Below are 19,201 nucleotides of genomic sequence, written 5' to 3'. Positions count from 1 at the left end.
ATTTTTAATAGTTTACCTAGGATAGCTTTTTGAAAATTGGGAACTATATTGGCAATATATTTTTAGCTTCTTCACGTATTTTGGGTTTTAATACCTGATTATTACTAAGGTTTAAAGCAGCTTGCAATTTTATTCTTGTTTTAATTTTTGTGACAATGGCGCTCAAGGTCATAGTTATACTTCTAACCAATACTGACCAGGCAGTTTCAAGAGTAGAATGGTTAAATAAAAATGTCTCCTGTTTCAAAAACATTTGAATTTAGCGATTTTTGTTCATCAGGTCAAATATCTCTTTTGATTTGTGTGATGCTTATGCTCAGAAATTAAAAAATATCTTTTTGATTCACCTGACGTTTGGTTGCAACGTAGAAAATAGTTTTAAGCTAGAAAATATATCTGGAGAAACATTCAGTGGTTTAAGGAAACAACTTTTTAAATGAAAGTTCAGAGAAACGCTTTGTAATAGTGTGATAATAACAGCAATGTCGTCCCAGCTAGCATAAAACGTTGAAACAACGTTGAAATAACGTTGATCAACGTAGATCAACGTTATTTCAACGTTGTTTCAACGTTTTATGCTTGCTAGGGTAAGAGGAACATTTAGAATTTCGAGATTTTCTTTGAAACTGAGTTGAGTTTGAAGTTACCCAGTAAGCACACAACGTTGTGTGCTTGCTGGGTATAAAGAGATTGCATGTCGGCCTAGCTACAATCTTTTTTTTACACTACCATTAAAAATATATTGTGATGATATTGCCCTACTTATAGCGAATAGCTACAGATGGTATTTTATGCCACCTGCAGTTTTCAAAGTTCTTATACATGGTTGTTCCATTTTACCGAGTATTGATTTGCTAATAGGAAACTACATTTTTCTAAAAAACTTTCACAACAATGACCAGATGCAGTATCTGTTGAACAAGATCAGATTTTGAAATTTTTTACTACCTCATTTGTAAAATAGAAGGGAACAGGAAATCGAAAAGATATCTTAAAGTTAAGCAAAATTCTTTTGTTTTTGTTTTTCGATCAAACAACTCAAAGTATGAATCAATTGTAATTGAAATATTCAAGTTTTTCCCCAGAGTTGAATTCTTTACAGGGGCAGATCCAGGAGTTTATCAAAAGGATGGCTGAAATTGAGATATTACTGATAATAAAACCAGTTTTAGAGACTCATACTTTAACCTTGGGAGCCCACAACAAAAGTGCAAAAACATTTTTCTCATAGTATTTTTTTAAATTATTTCAAAAAATTTTATTAGCTTTAGACATTCTCACGTTCATTTCTTTTTTTAGGTTTTTTGTATCTAACAGCAGATGTTAGGGTGAGTATTTTAAACGTCAAATAAACAGGGCTAATTATGGTGTCTATAAATTGTAAAATAAACTCAATTCCGAAACAAAGCTAAAGTAAGAACAGTGTCGACGATAGAGCTTTTGAAGTAGCCCCCATCCATATCACCTTTGCGACCTTGCACATTTATCCCCCCCCCCCTTTTTTTTTTTTTTTTTTTTTCCTTCCTAAAAAAAATATAAAGGAGACCTTCTAAAAAGTCAGGCATTATTTTCCCATGTATCGCATACTGTGCGTAAAGTCAATGTTAACATACTCGGCTTAGCAATTTCCTAAACTGGAATTTTAACAACCTGTTATCTAGAATAACTACAATTCAGGAGAAATCTTCTATCACTTTTAACATGGACTTACAAAACACTTCATGAAACCCTTTTTTATAAAAAATTTTGCTAGATTGACCTTTTTTTTAAAAAAAAAATCTAATTACAAAATACATTTTTAAAATGGTTATAGTATAATCTGGTTCTACAGCTTTATAGATACAATCTTGGAAGCCGGCCCCAACCAAGTAGTTTCTTCTAGGTTCCAATTATTTATGACTAGATCAGTATAACTGAAGTATTATAGTTCTTTGTTTATTTAGATGGGGTAACTAGCCATTTAATCTCATCATCCCTAAATCAGTCTTTTTTATACGTAATTGTTTAAATTTAGTAGTTTTTCAATTCTTCATTATGAGTGGCTGAATGTCGTCTCCTATTTTTTTCTTTTCCCCACTTCTAAACTTCACTTTCGGTGACTTGTCTACGTTTAGTACGTCTATTTAAGTAAACGTTTTTTTGTGACAACACAACAAATCACAGCAACAGTGTTTTTAAACCTAAAAACACATTAAAGTAAAATGCATTTGATTTTTCTTATTGCATCTGTGATAAATGTTCCTAAGAACTAGGTGCATATAGTAATGTATTACTTTTTTTTCTTTTTTCTTTTTTTTTTAAGTGAAGAACAATTATCTTGCTATTCATTAATAATAAGTGTAGTTATTTTTGTGTACGTGTGTGTGTTTATATGCATTTTTTGTTATATGTAAGATTTTACAATTCTTTTCTATTTTAAAGTTGATTATGCCCTCAAATGAAGATAGGCTTTTTAAATTGCAAATACAGAAACTCCTCCAAGCGATTAGTGAAAAAGATGTTGAAAGGATTAAAAAAATTGTTATTAATGGAATTCCAAATTTAGTTAATCTACCGGGTATGTAATGTATATTAGTTAAACTTTTAGCAACAAAACAATAAGCAGAGTGTTATTCCATGTTAATGTTAATGTAAAAGTCTCTTTATTGTTACTATTTTTACTATATATGTATGTATGTATATATATATATATATATATATATATATATATATATATATATATATATATATATATATATATATATATATATATATATATACATTATCAGATCCTATTCAAGATAGATATAGTTTGCATTTGGCTGTCCAAACAAACGATGAAGCATTAGTAAAAGTGTTAATAAATCTTGGAGTTGATTGTAATGTTACTGACTCTAATGGGTGTACAGCTTTCATGAAAGCTGCATATTATGGACACATTCAAACATTAAACCTTTTGTTGGAGTATTTTCCTAATGCTAATTTAGCAGGTAAAAATGGAACAGCATTTTTGTTTTTTTCTCCTTAAATACGTATAATTGTATGCTTTTTATTAATAGATCTTAAATAGCAGTATACAAATATGTACAAATATTATATAACTTTGTTTGATAAAGACAAGAATTATTACTATTAGTGTTAATGATAATAATGCTAGCTTCAATTTCAATAATAACATATTGTTTAAAATAATATTTACAATATTTATAGTTAGTATATTTAGATGTTAAAAAATTATAAAAAGAATAGTTTGATAATTCATGTTTAGCAAGAGACAACTCAGGGAAAAATGTTGTTTATTATTGTTTATACCCAACTCAGAGGCATACAGATTGTTTGAGAAGTGTTGTTAACTATGGAGCTGATGTTCATCTAACTGTAGGCTATCAAATTTATTTTTAATTTTTTAAGAAATTTTTAAAATAGCTATTTCCTTTTTTTCATTTGAAATTAGAATGAGAGTTGATTTCCTTTTCACCTTGAGATTAATTTAGTCATAATAGTTCTTCTTATTTAAGTTATTTAGGTTTAAGCCAAATCACCTGAGTATGAACATTTAGGTTTAAGCCTAATCACCTGAGTATAAACAGTGAAATTATTTTTCTATTTCAAAAAGTGTGAAAATAAATCTTTCTCAAACTGTATTTTGTTTTATTTGAAAATCTAAACAAATTTAGATGAAGTACTTTGATTTCTGTTTTTCACTTTTGTTTTGTTTTGTTTTACCAGGTCATGGATGAAAAAACTGTTTTAATGTATGCATGTCAAGATGGCCTTTTTGAATGTATAGAAATTCTTTTAGAAGCTAATGTTGATATTAACAAACAAGACAAGGTAGATATAAGAAATACATTTATTAGGTTGAAACTGCTTACAAAATTTGCACCATTTTCTAGCTTTAGTTTTGTTTGTATTTTACATTATCAGAATAAAGCAAAAATTGATTTTTTAATCATTACATATATTTATGCATGCATGCATGCATGCATATATGTATGTATGTATGTATGTATGTATGTATGTATGTATGTATGTATGTATGTATGTATGTATGTATGTATGTATGTATGTATGTATGTATGTATGTATGTATGTATGTATGTATGTATTTATATATATATATATATATATATATATATATATATATATATATATATATATATATATATATATATATATATATATATATATTAACTAATTATATATATATTAACTAATTTATTCTTCTATAATATACAGATGGGTGAAACTGCACTTGATATTGTATGTTATTATGGCTTCAATAATTGTGCTCGCTTGCTACTAAAAAATGGTGCAAATCATAATATTTTTAATGCAAATGGTGAATATGCTGTTCACAAGTATTTCTTTAAACTATTTCTTTGTTTTATTATTAATTTTAGTTTGGTGTTCTAACAAGTTCTGCTGATAGATATTTTCAATAAAGAAATTGCTTAAAAGTTTTTAAACTCATGAACTTTGTTGGCAAAAGTTTTATACTTTTAACTGTAATACATGTTTTATAAGTAAAGGATACTTAAAAATATTTTATATTAGTAATCTAGTAAGCTTAATTGAGTGAGTTATAAGATTTCATAGTGTTCATTTGAGACTAAGGAATATAAGAGATACATGTTTATCTACATTTTAATGAACAAAATATATTTTTCAATATTTATAAATAAATCTTTTTACACAAATATGAAAAGTTTAAGTTTATTGCAAAAATCAGTAAATGAAACAACAGTTTATAAGTTATTATTATAGGATTTTTTGAAATAAAAGCAAATACTTTTCCAGTTACATTGCCTAATTAAATGGTAATTGATAACTGATAATTTTCTAGCTAGCTCATAATTTTCCATAACTTATACATTCTCCATAGCTAAAAGGAGGACTTATATATTTTTCATCCTACAAAAAAAAATAGTATAATATTTAAATGACACAAAGGAGTACAATTTTGATATATTCTTAAGAAAAATCCAATTTAAGATTGAAACATATTAAAATCCTCCCACACATGGATAAGACTTTGTTGCAGCTCATCTAGGCTGTTAGGTGGTGGATGTTGGCCTCTAAAACGTTTTCTCATTATGTCCCAAAGATGCTCTATTGGGTTTATATCTGGACTGCAAGCTGGCCATTTTAAAACTTGAATACTAACATTATTTAAGTATTCAGTAAAAATATGTGTTGTATGTGCTCTAGCATTATCCTGCAGAAGAATCATTCCATCCTCAATGTAAGGTGCAAAAGGTACCACAAAAGGTTCTAAAATGTCTGCTATGTATTGTTGAGAAGTCAGACGTCCACCATCAACAATAAAAAGCTCTGTGAGAGCTGTTCAAGATATTCCACCCCATGCCATCAATGAGCTGCCCCCACATTTCTCCAATGTGACAACCAAACAAAATATCTTTCATTTGGTCTGTCTTCTGTACACTCTTTGATGGTGATCAGAGCTTACAAGGCAAAACTTGTAATTGAGAAATCCGGGAATTACATAATATTTTTCAAAATAAGTAAGAATTTGTAAGTGATGCAATAATTTTGCGTTAAGTGTATATATATATATATATTTATTTATTACTTTAATTTCTTGAGAAGATATCTAGGAAATATTGTTTTTGTGATTGTCTTCTAATTAATAAACTTCTCCAAATTCTCTCAAATTTTTAATAACCATTTCATAATATTCATGATTGGTGTTTTTCTGAAGATAATAGCATTTTATTTTGTTTGTTTTACCTGCATCCATCAAAAATGTTAACTCTTGAAGAAAAATGATTAAAACCAAATGATCACAAAAAAATACAGTGTATAAAGATTATTAGATTCTCTGGCCCAGCAAGGTTTTAAAATATTTGCAAAAAAAGAAAATAGAAATCTTCACATATTATAGTAAATTTTTATCAAACTGGCAAACAATAAGTTTATTTGATAAAATAACATCTCTGTTTGATAAGATATTACAACTTAATAACATTTTCTGCAAGCTGTGTTTATATAATTATCTGATTTGTTTCTTGTACACATTTACTAATGCCTTACTTAAAAAGGTTATTTGGTAATTTGTAACAAAAGTATATACAGAGTATATCTTAACTTAATGTTTATATACTAGTTTGCCCCCCCCCCCCTCCTTTCTCCTCCATTCTTTATTTTTATCGTGAAGACCCACATGTTTACATGTGATAAAAGTAGTTGATATTTAACAGTTGTAAGCATCTAACAATAGTAGTACATAAACAGTGAAATATGTTGTTCTTTTTATTATCATTTAGTAGTGATATTATTAAAAACTTGACTTTTTAGAGCAGCTTTAGGTGGCCATTTGGGTACACTTCAAATTTTATCTGCCTACAATGCTGATATGAATGTTGTTACAATTGAGCAGGAGACTCCATTGCATTATGCTGCAAGTAGAGGTCATCAAGCTGTTTGCAAGTATCTAATACAACGAGGCAAGTTAATTTACCTTGCTGTATGACTTTTTGTTAGAATTTCTGCTCCTTTACATATGCTATAAACATTTTTACTTTACATATGCTATAAACACTATGTATTATTCAAAGGTTGTTTGCCTAATGCTAAGAACAAAAATGGTATCACTGCCAAAAATCTTGCAAAGAATAATAACTTTAAAGAAGCCATGAAAGAGTGTAAGAAAGGGGAAAGTGTGAAAAACATGAAGCATTCTACAAATTTGCACTTAATAAAGGTAAAGATAAAGACTTAAGTCAGTTGAGTAATTTTGCAATATGATAAAGGATTTTGAAAGTTGTTTTGATAATTTGTTTATGCTGTGTGCCTATTTGCATTCATCACTTTTTAATGCTGTATTAATTTGCAGCTCTATTTATAGCTATATGATTGGGTTATTGAACATAAAGCATCAATTGTAAGCAAAATGTATGAGTGTGGTATTTGTGAGGGCACTGAGAATAATGATAAAACAAATCTACATGTATTTTTAGATGTACTGGTATTATATAGTATGTTCTTTCATCCATTCTTTTTTTCTTTTTTTTTGTTATTTTTCTTATAATTTTTTTAAAGAGCTCATGATGGAAATTGCCCAATTCATTTTGTTAATTTCAACTTCTAAAATATTTTCCTATGAATTAAACTGAAAGGTTAATATAATGCTGACTTCTGAATATAATCTTTAATCTAGTTTTATTTACCGATCTTTATTTTTTAATCAATATCTGTCATTTTTCATGTCAAACTCAAAATGATTAAAAAAATTAAGTGGTATAATTTGGAAAGATAATAAAATTTGTAAAAAATGATTTTTTCTTTTTCAAAATGTTACAGAAAGTATTTTAGCTAATTAGAAGACCTAATTTAGTAATAATAAAGTCTGACACTTAAAATTTTATACGCATTAATTATAAAGATCCTGATAATTTAGCTGCAGTTTTTTTTAGAACCTCCTGTGTCTGATGATGTGCTTTTAACTATACTTAAAATCCATGATCCACAAGAAACAAATCTTATTGATTATAATGATTTTTTTTCCGGAAAAAAATACATTAGTAAAGTATGCTTTAAATGAGTTTTTTTACTTTTGAAAAAGTTCAGTGCAAGTTATTTAATGATAAACAACACCCTGACATATATTGCATATACATAGCTTCTGGACATTTTTCAATTATCAAAGTGATTCTAGTGATTTTTTTTTTTTAGAATTTTCTTGTTGATGCAGGAAAAGTAAGTTATTACATTATATTTTAATGAAATTTTAATTATTATTATTTCAAATCTGCAATGTTCATTTGTTTAGAAGTTAAAAAAAGACAAGCAAGTAAATGCTAAAAAGGTAAATAAAAAAAAAAAAAAAGTCTATTTACAGCATTTTTCTTGCATGTTTAAATTTAAAAATGTATTTCATGTATAATTCTCGAAAAACCAATAATATTATTCATGCATCTATGTTTTTTTTTAAAAAAAATGTAATTAAATAATTTGTGATGATGACTATAAGGGTAAAGGATCTATTCTTCCTATTAATACAAAAGTGGTGAAAACTCGCATGAAAAGTGGTGGACCATTGAGTAACTACATTGAAATGCAAAAGGTGAGTTAAAGATTTGTTGAAGTTTTTTTTCTTATTTAGTTGATAATTTTTGTATACTAAAACCCACAAATTTGAAAGCCCTTTGATGGTTAATTAATTAATATTTGCAATTTCAAGTTGAAAAGTTTTATTTGTAAGAGCAAGATATCACCAAGTTATAAAAAATCCAGCAAAAAAAATATTTTCAACATGATGTTTTATTATAAGTTTGCAAAGAATATTTCTCAAAATTTTGCTTGAATCTCAAGTTTGTTAAAAAGAAATAAATTTTTGCAATATTTTTTTAGCAAATTACTGATTGTACTCGATTTAGTTCTGATCGTCTGCCTAAACATCCAATAGAAGATGATTCTTATTGGTACATGCAAATGCCAGGTCGATTTTATTCCCCTGTGTGGTGTGCAATTTTAGTACTGAAAAAAAACCTAAAATCTTGTACATTTCCCCTCTTGTAGGAAATTTGCCATGTTGAGTTTATTCACAGCCTTGCATTTCTCTTTGTTTAGCTTCGCAGTACATCCACGTTAATAAAGCCATAAAATGTGAAGATGAACTATCATTAAGAGTTGCTGTCAATAAAGGTTACTGTGTCAATCTTGAAGATAAATATTTTAAGACACCGCTGATGATAGCAACTCTAGCAGGAAATATATCAGCTGCAAAGATGTTTATACATCATGGGTAAAATCCTATCTGAAACTTTTTATATAAATGGTTTTTGTATAAATAGTTAAAGAAAGCAAAATTAATCATGCAACAAGTAAGGATAGAGGTCTTAAAGTATAGCTTAAAGGTTGTAAAATTTATTGTATTAGCATTTTAAATGTAATATAGAAAATGAAGATAGACAAAAAGTGTCAGTTTTAATTTTTTTTATCAAAGGGCTGACGTGAATGCTATGGATAATTTTATGTGGACGCCTCTGCATTTTGCATGTCATATTGGACAAAAAGACTTGGTTGAGTATTTGCTGAATTGTGGTTCCGTTATAGATTCGCAATCTTCGAATGGCGGTACTCCTTTGATGCGTGCTATAGAAGCATCAAAAATTGATGTGGTAAAACTGTTAATAGAAAGGGGGTAAGTATTTTAATTTTTTTTAAAGACTATATTGTGAAAATTTATTAGTGACATTAATTATATTTTTTTCATCCCCTTTAATACCATAGTGGGAAGAAATGTTCATAAAATTGTCATGCTTAAGAATAATGAAGAAATGAAAGAATTTCATTTTCTGGTAGAAAATATAAATGAATATAAGTATGAGATATAATTTTACTTAATGAAGAAGAATCACTTAGGTTTAAAACTTAACTTAGCCGTTAAGTAGATAGTCCCCCACCTACCCCCATTCCTCCGACATACGGGTGCTCTCATGTGTATACATAAGTTGTAATTGAAGTTGTGTATTTTACTTTTCATTAAGAGAATATCAAACAATTTACTAAAAATGTAATTATAAAACGTTACAATGCTAATAATTAATGTGAAATTTCATTTGCTTTGGGTTTTACGGTTATGTCAGAATGGGCTTTAATGGATTTTTATGATTTTTTCAGAGCTAACGTTCTACTGAAAAATAATAAAGGCGATTCAGTGTTAGAAATAGCTCTATCATACAAAGATCCTCAAATCATTCATGTAATACAAGAAAAAGTTAAACAAGTCCTTCAGAACGGAGGAAAGAAAAAGGCCAAAGGTTAGTGAATTTTCACATGAAAAAAATAGTATTACTAAATTTTAAGGGTTTTGTTTTATAGTTACCTCAAGTTTTTCAATACTCAAGCGATCATATGTTAAATGTTGAAACTTTAAATGGTATTTAGCTGTAACATTTAGTCAGGTCCGTTGAGAGGAGAATTTGGGCTGGGCCAAATTTTTCTGGTCTTTGGAGTCCAGGGATTTCTAAGGAAAGAGGAGGGATGGGGTAGGAGGGGAATAGAAGTAGGTTTCCAGTTGCTACCCCTCTTGAAAAAATTTTTTGATCTTATTTTTTATTTTCTTTTTCTTTTTGTTTTTTGTGTGGCTAAAAAAAGGTTTACAAAAACTTTCTCTAAAAGTGTTGTACATTTATTCAATTTATTTATGCAAAAAAAAAAACATAAGGTAATCAACAAAAGTCTCATGTAAAAACCTAGATCAATAAAGTTGGTAGACTTTCATCCAAAAATGAGGCCCAAGGGCAAAATCCTCATCTGTACACAAACCACCCACCCACCTTTTTTTTTTCCCCTCAACAGCCAGCATTCAATAATATGTATTTCAAATATTATTTTAGAAATTTTATACAAGGCAATATTTATGCTATAATATCTTAAAACACTTTTTATCTTATTATTTTTTCGCATTCTTTCGCTTTTTTTTTTTTTTTTTATCAAAGTAAAGATTAAAAATTAACTTACCATACTTTTAAACATGAGTTGTTACGAATCTTATTTGTGATTTTTGAGTATTTTCAGGATATAAGAATAACAAAAAGAATATTCTTTTCAATGTGAAATACTTCCAGATGTCAAATTATTGGTTTAGATATTAGTTGTGGAAATCATCTTAAGGATTGATTGCTTTATAAATTATTACTAAAATGCTTTTCTGTTTTTAAGTGAAAAAGAAAAACAACAGTCGTTCGCCTACCTCAAACCTCCCATCAGCTGTTAATGTCCCCCCGGAGTTAGACACTGTAAGTTAAAATAATATCAACAAAGATCTTAGAAATGCAATTGATTTTGTTCAATGAAGAGTTTGAAATAACAGTACGAGATTCAATCTTTTTCTACTTTCATGAAAGTTTGAGATCTTTTTAGAGTAACCAGTTAAGATTAACCTTTAACTTATTTACTTCGTAGAAACCACCTGTTGAAGGAAAGCTTTATTCCTCAGCACATTCTATAGCTGAAAAAAAATTATCAGAAACTCATTTATTTTACACTCCTAAACAAGCATGGATGCCTCAGATGAACACAGTTAGTAATTTTAATGTGTTTTTGATATCTTTCGAACGACGATTATTTTTGAGACAGAATTAGATTTTGAAAAAATTAAAAAAGAGATGTTATTTATAATAGTTACTTAAACAATTTTATCGGTTTGCACCGCAAAAAAAACCTATTCGTGGTTTATCCTCGACGCGAACAAAATGGTGACGAACAAAAGTCTGAAGTTCATTTCTTAAAAAATGTTAACAGCTTGTGATTCTTTAACAGCTCTAACCAAATATTTCCACAAGAAATACTAAAATAATCTAGCAATTTTTTATACTTGTTTTTGCCAAACTTAAGTTTGGCTTAAGTCTAGTTTTATTTGTTTCACAACCAGGCCGCATCACTTGCTTCACGTAAAAAACGCCGGCAACAATTTGGTTATGAAATCGATTTCGATGATTATAAAGCTCCGTTTGAAAAGCACATTAGAGATCTCCTATCGGTGTTAGAAGAAACAAAGTAAGCAATGACAACGTGGATACTGATTTAGATGACCTTTTCTTTTTTATTCAATACGTTTGCATTATTGACCATCAAGAAAAGTTTTTTTTAATTCAAGCCGAAAAACAAAGTAACTTTTTCCTCGTGTCAGTCCCAAATAATTCGTGCAAGTTTTTTTCGCTTAATTTTTGCTGCCGACCAAGATCATCGTTATAACTAATGAAAAAAGTATTACAAATACGCAGGTAAATAAAAAAAACAAAACATTAAAAATGCGCAGGTATAAATGAGATTTAAAGTTTTTACCATAATTCAATTTTCTGAGGCACTGTTTGAGATTTTATCAAGTTTTCTACCTCTGCAAATGAAAAGTTCGCGTGGATTTGGACTTTTTGAATAAACGTATACTGTACTTCAATTTCGTACACCGGCGTATTCAGTTCTGAATTGCACTGAAAATAAAAATTGACTCCTAAAACTAATTCATAAAGACAATTGAATCTTAAAGAGTAATAATTTAGATAATTTTGGCCTTAAATTTGTCAATAAATTAAAAAAAAAAAAGCAAATGAAGAAGTTTTAGAATTTAACTTTGAAATGCTTTTGTAAAAACAAAGTTCTTGAATTTTCCTTCAAATTATAAAAATATTTAATGAAAATTAAATACTCTCTTTGCACAATTTTGAAAAAGTTTTAAGATTTGAATTATGGACTGATCCTGCTCTTCAACAACTTGTAAACAAACAATTTCCTCTTATAAACCTGTGTTTTTCAATTACTGCGTCTCGCGAGATTAAAAATCCAATAACGGTAATTTAGATGCATCCATTGATATTCATGCTTTGAATACTTTAGCACTGTATTTCTTGCTAAGAACTAGAAAAATTTGTTTTAATTTTAATGACTATTTTTCAGATTTAATCTGACAAAAAGTCATTACATTTAAAATAAATTCTTTGAGTGCCTGACAAGTAATGCAGCGCCAACGTATTCAAAACAGAGGTTTCAAAGCCTGCGTTAAAACTTAAATTTAAGGTTTTAACGCAATAAAATGCTGCAGTACATATTGCGTGCAAAAGGTTCAAAGCATCTTTTAAGTTAATTCTTCAAATCTGAAAATATATAAGATTATTTAGCAACACGGAACAACGATAATCTGCTGAACTTGAAGTCCTCTAAACTTTAGTTTTTTGGAAACTAGAGACAAAAGAGTTTAATTTTAGACCAAACCCAGCAAGCACACTACGTTAAAATAACGTTGAAATAACGTTGATCGACGTTGATCAACGTTATTTCAACGTTGTTTCAGCGTTGTGTGCTTGCTGGGAAAAAAAACTCTTACTTCTCGCCCTAAAGATTTTGAATCTTTTGACGTTTCGTTTGAGTAAAACTTGGATTTTGTCATTTTCTTTAAACTCTTTGTAATGCTTTCCGATTTGTTCGTTGTTTCACCAGATTGTTTAAACGGGAAAAATCGAGAAGAAGAGATATTTTCTAGAATCCCATTACTTCGTGAATTAGTTAATTGAACGTTGTTCTGAGTGTTTTCTTGTGATTGAGAGATCAAGGAATTGTAGTTGCCTGGGGAATCATCCCCAAAGGATTTTACACTGATTTTTTGATACTCAGAAAAAGCTTTTCGATCGATATATTCATAGTCGCCTCCGACATCTTGCTCAGAAGAGATGTTATCAATTTGAATATTTGGTAAAGGCTTTAGAGGGCGAGGACTAGGTGTAGGATTATTACTATTAATTGTACCCGTAGTTCCTAGAGAATTAGGAGTCGATCTCGGCTTAGGAATTGGCAGAGGAGACACAGCTGTAGGAAATTCACGCGGTAAATTTATATTTGATTCAGGAACTATTTGCAATTGTGGAAGTTGCTTTTTAGGTGGTCTTCCTGCTTTATTTAAAGTTGCTCTTCGTTCAGGTTGCCTAAGTTCTTCCAACATGACTTGGCGGTCAGGAACTTTTAAACGACCCTAATGTAGAGAAAACAATCTATTTAAAAATTTATTAACTTTTTTAAATTCAATAAATAATAAAAAATACTTGAAAAAAAATTTTCATTAAGATCTTATAATTTACTAACCTAGAAAGAATTATAATCTTACTAAAAATGATTGAAGTTAACCTGTAATGTGCCACTGTCTTTAAGTCCGGAAAAGCATGTATATATACTTTCTTCATTCTCAGTCGCAATAACCTGAGCGTTAAAAAGTCAAATGCATAATAACAATACTTTTTTCTTGCATGTTGCTTTAAGAACTTAGAAATTTTTATTTTTGAAACAAATTCAAAAATTTATTCATACCGTTGCTTTTCCCAAAAAATCTCTCTTCGCGAAGTTATCTACAGATGATTTTAATGGTCTGTATATTGCATTTTGTGCAGGTGTATATAGTTTAATAGGATAGCCAGCCTACAACAAAATTTCATGACACATCTCTTGTTAAGGTTTTTTGAAGTTAAGTAACAAAGAATCCTGCCGGCAAAATCAAACAAGTTGAAATTTGTGACATTTTTGGAAACAAAATGTGATACATTTTGTATCCAAAATTCAAACTAATTTTAAAGTTATCAGTTAATGTAAATATCGCAATTCTTTTACAAAGTAATAGGCTTACATTTTACATTTTTTAACATAGTTGCAGTTCAGTTTCAGTACGTATTTACAAATAGTCTTTTTTGTGTAAATTAAAAATATTTGAACGACAATGTAAGAGACAAAACAAAAGATACTTAAAAGTATAAAAAAATTTTTAAAAAGAGAAAAATATGGCTTTCATTTTAACGAAGAACTTTTGTTAGTATAGATATGGCCGAGGATTTTATAACGAATACTTAAATGTATTAAAAAAAAATTTTAATGTTTAAAAAAGTTTTTTTATAATTATTTTAGTTTCTAATTTGATCTGTTCCGGAAAAAAAATAAGTCAGCTAATAAAAATGGTTAATTACTTTCTTAGGGTTCAAGGGTCCGATAAAACAATCCACCTTTTTTCTTAAGCGTACCTCTAAAAAAGTATTATTTTTTTTGTCTAAGAGACAAAAATTTTTTTTCAATTCCGTATAACAGTGTTAGCAGTGTTAAGTATGAAAGTAATGGCGAAAGAAAAAAAAGCATTTAAAGACTTTACTATCGACGACAGCACAAAATGTGAAATCACACAAGTGAAAGAGCATTTTGTGCTGTCGGTTGCTTTGCTACAAAGAGAAGGTCACAAACGAGTGCTAAATTCCTTAATAATTTTTGCTTTCTAAAAGGTTATTTCTTATATATGAATAAATAAAAAGATGAAAAATAAATATCTTTGTTAAAAATAATGTAATTTACACTTATGTTTTATTTTTCAGACGGTAAAAACCGGTAATTATATAAAAAAACGGTAAATTTTTACCGTAAAAAAATCACGATCTACTGGTAAATATTTACCGGCAATTTACAGGTTCCCAACTACAGTTTTCACAATATCTATTAAAGGAATGTACAAATAAATAGGTGTTTAATATGTAGTGGCCCAATTTTTACAAGAATAAATTTTAAAAGTCCGCGGTTTTAAAAAGCGCAATATTGTGCTCGCGGCTTTTAATTGTGGATTGGATTTTTTTTACGCTGAGAGTACTTTGAATAACGTTTTTTACACGCCGAGTCAACTGAAATACCGGTATTTAGCTAATCCTTTGATTTCTATTCAGTGGTTATGAATTTACATCATAATTTCTATGAAACAGCATCATAATTTTTATTTAGTAATTATAAAGAGTTTCTTCGCCATTTCAATTAAAATTATTATTTTCAGCTTCGGAAAATATAAAAAACACATAACCTATGACTGCTTGAGGGAAAGGAGCCCACGTTTTTAGCGCTTTTGAATCTGGTACAAGACGTAAAATGTTAATTTTCAAAATTGGTTTAAATAGGCGGAAAGAAATACTAATAGAATAAGATTGAAAAAAATAATAATGATAAAAGTACCTGTAAGTTACAAAGAAAATCTACAATGCTATCATGTCTCTTTTCTACTTTGCAGCCCACTGCTAGAAGAAGCAACTGTTTAGCTTTATCGTATATTTTTCGATGGTAATATGTTACAGCCTGGTTAGTCAGTATCTGAAAAGAAAGGAAAAATTAAGCCGATATACAGTTTATCCCAGCTTGCAAAGTTGAGACTATTAGCCGTTTGTAAAGAATAAAGATTTATCTTTTTTAATCAAACCGTTTTACCCAAACTAAAAAGGAGTAGTTGCATGCCGTTTGTTTACACGCCGAGTCAACTGAAACACCGGTATTTAGTTAACAAATAGCTGTCGCGCGCGCAAAAAAAAAGATTTTTATAATGGCGGAGAAAAATAAAAGTGACATCTAAATCATGAAATATTTGAGTTATATCTTTGATAAAGTAATTTTAAGATATAAGTAAGCTGTAATTACATTTTGCAATCGAAGAGATCAAGTTTTCAAATTGCATCAAGGCTATCTGGAAACGAGACCAATAATATAATTGCTTTTTCAATTTCCTCATCTAACCGTTGTTGCCTGTAATTAAAATTATTTTAGATTGGCATATTTTTTTATTTACGTTTTTTTTTTTTCTTCACAGATGTTGGTTACGTGGATTAGACTCAAAGTTCAACGAACGAATCTCGCCGTATGCGTACAAATAGTTGTCTTGGAAACGTTACGATTCTCATCGATAGTTTCTCGTTAGACAATGTCTTATCGAATGTAATATCGAATATCTTCAATGTCTTCGGATAGGTTAAACTTTTAAACTCAATTAATGATATTTGGATTTTTCCTGGAGACAGCTGCTTTGCACAGCTCGAAACGAAAATTTTATCCATTAAAATTTTTGACGATTATGACGATTTGACGATTTTGACCTTTGTTTTAACAAAGATATTTTTTTTTTTGATGCTTTGAAAAAAAAAGTACTTTAAAAAATCTTATGCACCGTTTTGAAACCACTGCACTTGTTATTTACTTTTTATTTACCTTGTTTAAAAATTTCAATAACTATCTTAGTATTTTTAGCTACTGCTTATTTAATTTACTTACCTTAAAGAGTCCAAAAGATTAATAAAGAAACTCATGAAACAAACAAACCTCGCATAAATAAAGTTGAATCTTCAAACCTAGTTGGCGATAGTCTATCACCCTTTTACCTCTTAACAAATCGATTGCTTTTTGAAAATCTTCAAATGCGCCAACGTAACTAAACAAGAGTATATGTTTATGAGGTAAGGTATTTTTGAATAAACTTGTAGCTTTAAAAGCAGGTGTGCATTTGATAGTACGTTTATAAAACATGCCTTACTCTTTTTCGAGGCAGTTAGTCAGTCCCAGCATATAGTAAGTTATTGCCATGAAAGGATCAAAAGTAATTGCATCCCTGTAGCTCTAAAAATCGCACAGAATGTTCAGGAAGAAAGATAAAAAAAAAGAGAGTTTTAAGTAGAATTATCAATCAAAATAATAAAATTAAAAAGATTAACATGTTCTTTAAGCTAAATATTTTTCTCTACAACAATTGGTACGGTGCCGAAAAATACATTTTAGCATTATGTGATTAGAACAAATTTGTAACGGCGAATACCTTAGTTGCTAACTGTACATTTCCTAACGTGAGGTAAGAACAACCAATATTGAATGCTGTCTTTGCGTTTTGCGGAATGTTTTTAAAACTCTTTATGGCTTCTTCAAATTTTCCTTCATCGTAAAGATTAACTGCGTGAAACCAATCTTCAACCTCACCGGCTGAAGTCATTCTAAACAAAAATCTTATTATCTTTAAACAGCGACGATTCTTGATGACGATTCTTGATGACGATTTTGTTGTTCCTATTGCATCAGTTAAATAAACTCGGATGGGCTATAATAAAAGTGCAAATATAAAGTTAAAAGTAAAAAAACCTGCGGTTATTGGCACTCATTTAATACTCTTTGTTTTTAAAATAGGATGTTAGAATTGGTTTACAAGCATCTCCTTTACATTTACATTTTAAATTTTAAAAAAAGAAATTTTTTGTTATGTTTACTTATCATGCTGATGTTTACATATTCGTCATTTGGTTTTAAAGACTTCGTTTGCCTTCTTTCTTAATATAAATTTGATCGTTAAATGTGTCAGAACTTCCCCATCGTTCTAAAATCTTTAATTATTGCATAAAGGAAAATCTACTCTACTCTACTGAAAGTCATTGGTTGCTAATCTTTAAAAGAATTCTGCTCCTTACTGAGTTGCCGGTCACGAAAAAGCTTTTGTCAGTTTCATTCATCGATTCAAGCATTCATATTTTTATTTATAAAATAAATTTCCATAGTAAATTTGATTGTTAAAGTTTATTAAGCAATACACTATTAGTTGTGCGAACAACTAATTTTGCTTACATAAGCATTAATCTACTTACTTAGTGAAAGATAACGAGTACCAAGTTGAATGCTATTCGTGGTTGCAGCTCTGCTTTGATCAACTTTATTACCACGGGTTATATGTTCTAGTTTAATACAGCTGTGTTGACTTTTTTTAAAAATAGTTAGCACTAATTGGTTTTCTTAAAGGTTTAAACTTGTCAGTTCAGACAAAGTTTATGCTTCACTTAATATTCAATCCGTTGATTCTCTTATTAAAAGTTTCGAAACTTTTGCTTAACAAAAAAGAATTAATGTTCCACTTATAAGGTATTTGAAATCCATTATTGGCTTTGTGAGCTTACTTTTATCAAGTGAGCTCACAAAAACAAAATAAAATTTATCAAGTGAGCTCACAAAAACAAAACAAAATTTATCAAGTGAGCTCACAAAAACAAAATAAAATTAAAAAAAAAGTAAACATAGAGTAAACAAAAGTGGCAGACTTTTGTTTTGCGCAAAATTAGAGTGTAAAAGAAATGTCTTATATCAATCGTTACGTAGCATTTTCTTACCGTTCACTTTACAAAAATACTTTTAGCACAAACTTATAAATATCTTTGAGTTACAGTTGGATCCATTGGTTATGAGAATAGTCAAGCGATGATTTTTGGATCTCAAGCCCATCGTGTTTTTTAAACCTCTTACCGTATGAATCTGCACTACAGAAAGCACGCCCACGCATTTGAACTGTTTATAGATAGAAAAAGTATTCATTGACAAGATTTAGCGGATGTATAAAGATTTCTGAGGTTCGACGATGAATATATTGTGTGATGTATTGTGTAGAAGCTATTTATTTCAGATTATGTACAAAAATGACTATCAAAGGATTGCGTTTTGTTTCCCGGGAAACAAACTTACTCTTCAAATTGCTCTTTAAATTTATAAAATTGCTCTTTTAAAACTTACTCTTCAAATTCATGAAATTTATTTTTTTACTTTTTACTTAAAATTCCTTTAAAAATTTGTTTAAGAAATTTTTTTTTTTTTTTTTTTAAAAAATCAGATAAGCATTAAAATTCCTCTCTCTAGTTTTAAGAACATAAAAGTACAGAATTAGTTTTTTTTAAAGATTAAAACATGTTGCGTTTTAATCATTGATTCAATAAAAATCAATCTTTTTTTCGAGGTTAAAAGTACGAGTACGAATTAACGCACGTATACATTATATCGATTCTATTGGCTTGCATGTAAATAGAAAAACTGCTATTGGCTTGTAGGTGAATAGAAGAACCAATGCTGTTGGCTGATATTAAGTAAGTCTGAGAATGAGTAATCACTCATTCTCAGACTC

General features: G+C 28.9%; 2 protein-coding genes across 19 annotated transcripts; one reads left to right on the top strand and one right to left on the bottom strand.

Moving 5' to 3' along the window:
* Positions 1-2,088: 2,088 nt before the first annotated feature.
* LOC145180890 (ankyrin repeat and EF-hand domain-containing protein 1-like) lies at positions 2,089-11,617 on the top strand. 7 transcript variants are annotated; one of them, XR_016446913.1, is made up of 20 exons: positions 2,089-2,252; positions 2,422-2,557; positions 2,769-2,969; positions 3,248-3,357; positions 3,709-3,813; positions 4,219-4,340; positions 6,298-6,446; positions 6,558-6,703; positions 6,848-6,977; positions 7,416-7,528; positions 7,675-7,698; positions 7,772-7,807; positions 8,007-8,065; positions 8,353-8,440; positions 8,572-8,746; positions 8,948-9,145; positions 9,625-9,764; positions 10,669-10,745; positions 10,912-11,028; positions 11,381-11,617. XR_016446913.1 is itself a non-coding variant. In XM_090071801.1 (20 exons), exons 2-20 carry the CDS (start codon positions 2,428-2,430, stop codon positions 11,507-11,509), a joined length of 2,283 nt encoding a protein of 760 aa, XP_089927927.1. In that variant the 5' UTR covers positions 2,118-2,252; positions 2,422-2,427; the 3' UTR covers positions 11,510-11,617. The 7 variants fall into 7 exon arrangements, 4 of the variants coding, with proteins under 4 accessions (XP_089927927.1, XP_089927928.1, XP_089927929.1 ...); XM_090071801.1 differs by having other exon boundaries at positions 2,118-2,252; positions 7,973-8,065; XM_090071802.1 differs by having other exon boundaries at positions 2,134-2,266; positions 7,973-8,065.
* On the bottom strand, positions 11,215-18,675 carry LOC145180894 (neutrophil cytosol factor 2-like). 12 transcript variants are annotated; one of them, XM_090071807.1, is made up of 10 exons: positions 17,904-18,675; positions 17,090-17,261; positions 16,811-16,893; positions 16,600-16,708; positions 15,469-15,603; positions 13,804-13,911; positions 13,624-13,695; positions 12,830-13,471; positions 11,794-11,939; positions 11,215-11,703 (listed from the first exon to the last, which is right to left on the bottom strand). In XM_090071807.1, exons 2-10 carry the CDS (start codon positions 17,258-17,260, stop codon positions 11,601-11,603), a joined length of 1,569 nt encoding a protein of 522 aa, XP_089927933.1. In that variant the 5' UTR covers position 17,261; positions 17,904-18,675; the 3' UTR covers positions 11,215-11,600. The 12 variants fall into 12 exon arrangements, with proteins under 12 accessions (XP_089927933.1, XP_089927937.1, XP_089927934.1 ...); XM_090071811.1 differs by having other exon boundaries at positions 18,553-18,674; XM_090071808.1 differs by having other exon boundaries at positions 17,090-17,365; positions 17,904-18,653.
* Positions 18,676-19,201: the final 526 nt, after the last annotated feature.

The sequence above is a fragment of the Hydra viridissima genome, unplaced genomic scaffold (assembly GCF_058129835.1).
Source record: "Hydra viridissima isolate aposymbiotic clone 2 unplaced genomic scaffold, HvirCarnegie_v1 scaffold_14, whole genome shotgun sequence".
NCBI classification, from domain to species: domain Eukaryota; kingdom Metazoa; phylum Cnidaria; class Hydrozoa; order Anthoathecata; family Hydridae; genus Hydra; species Hydra viridissima.
Note: the sequence above shows the minus strand (reverse complement) of the source record. Positions and strands in the feature narration are given on the sequence as shown.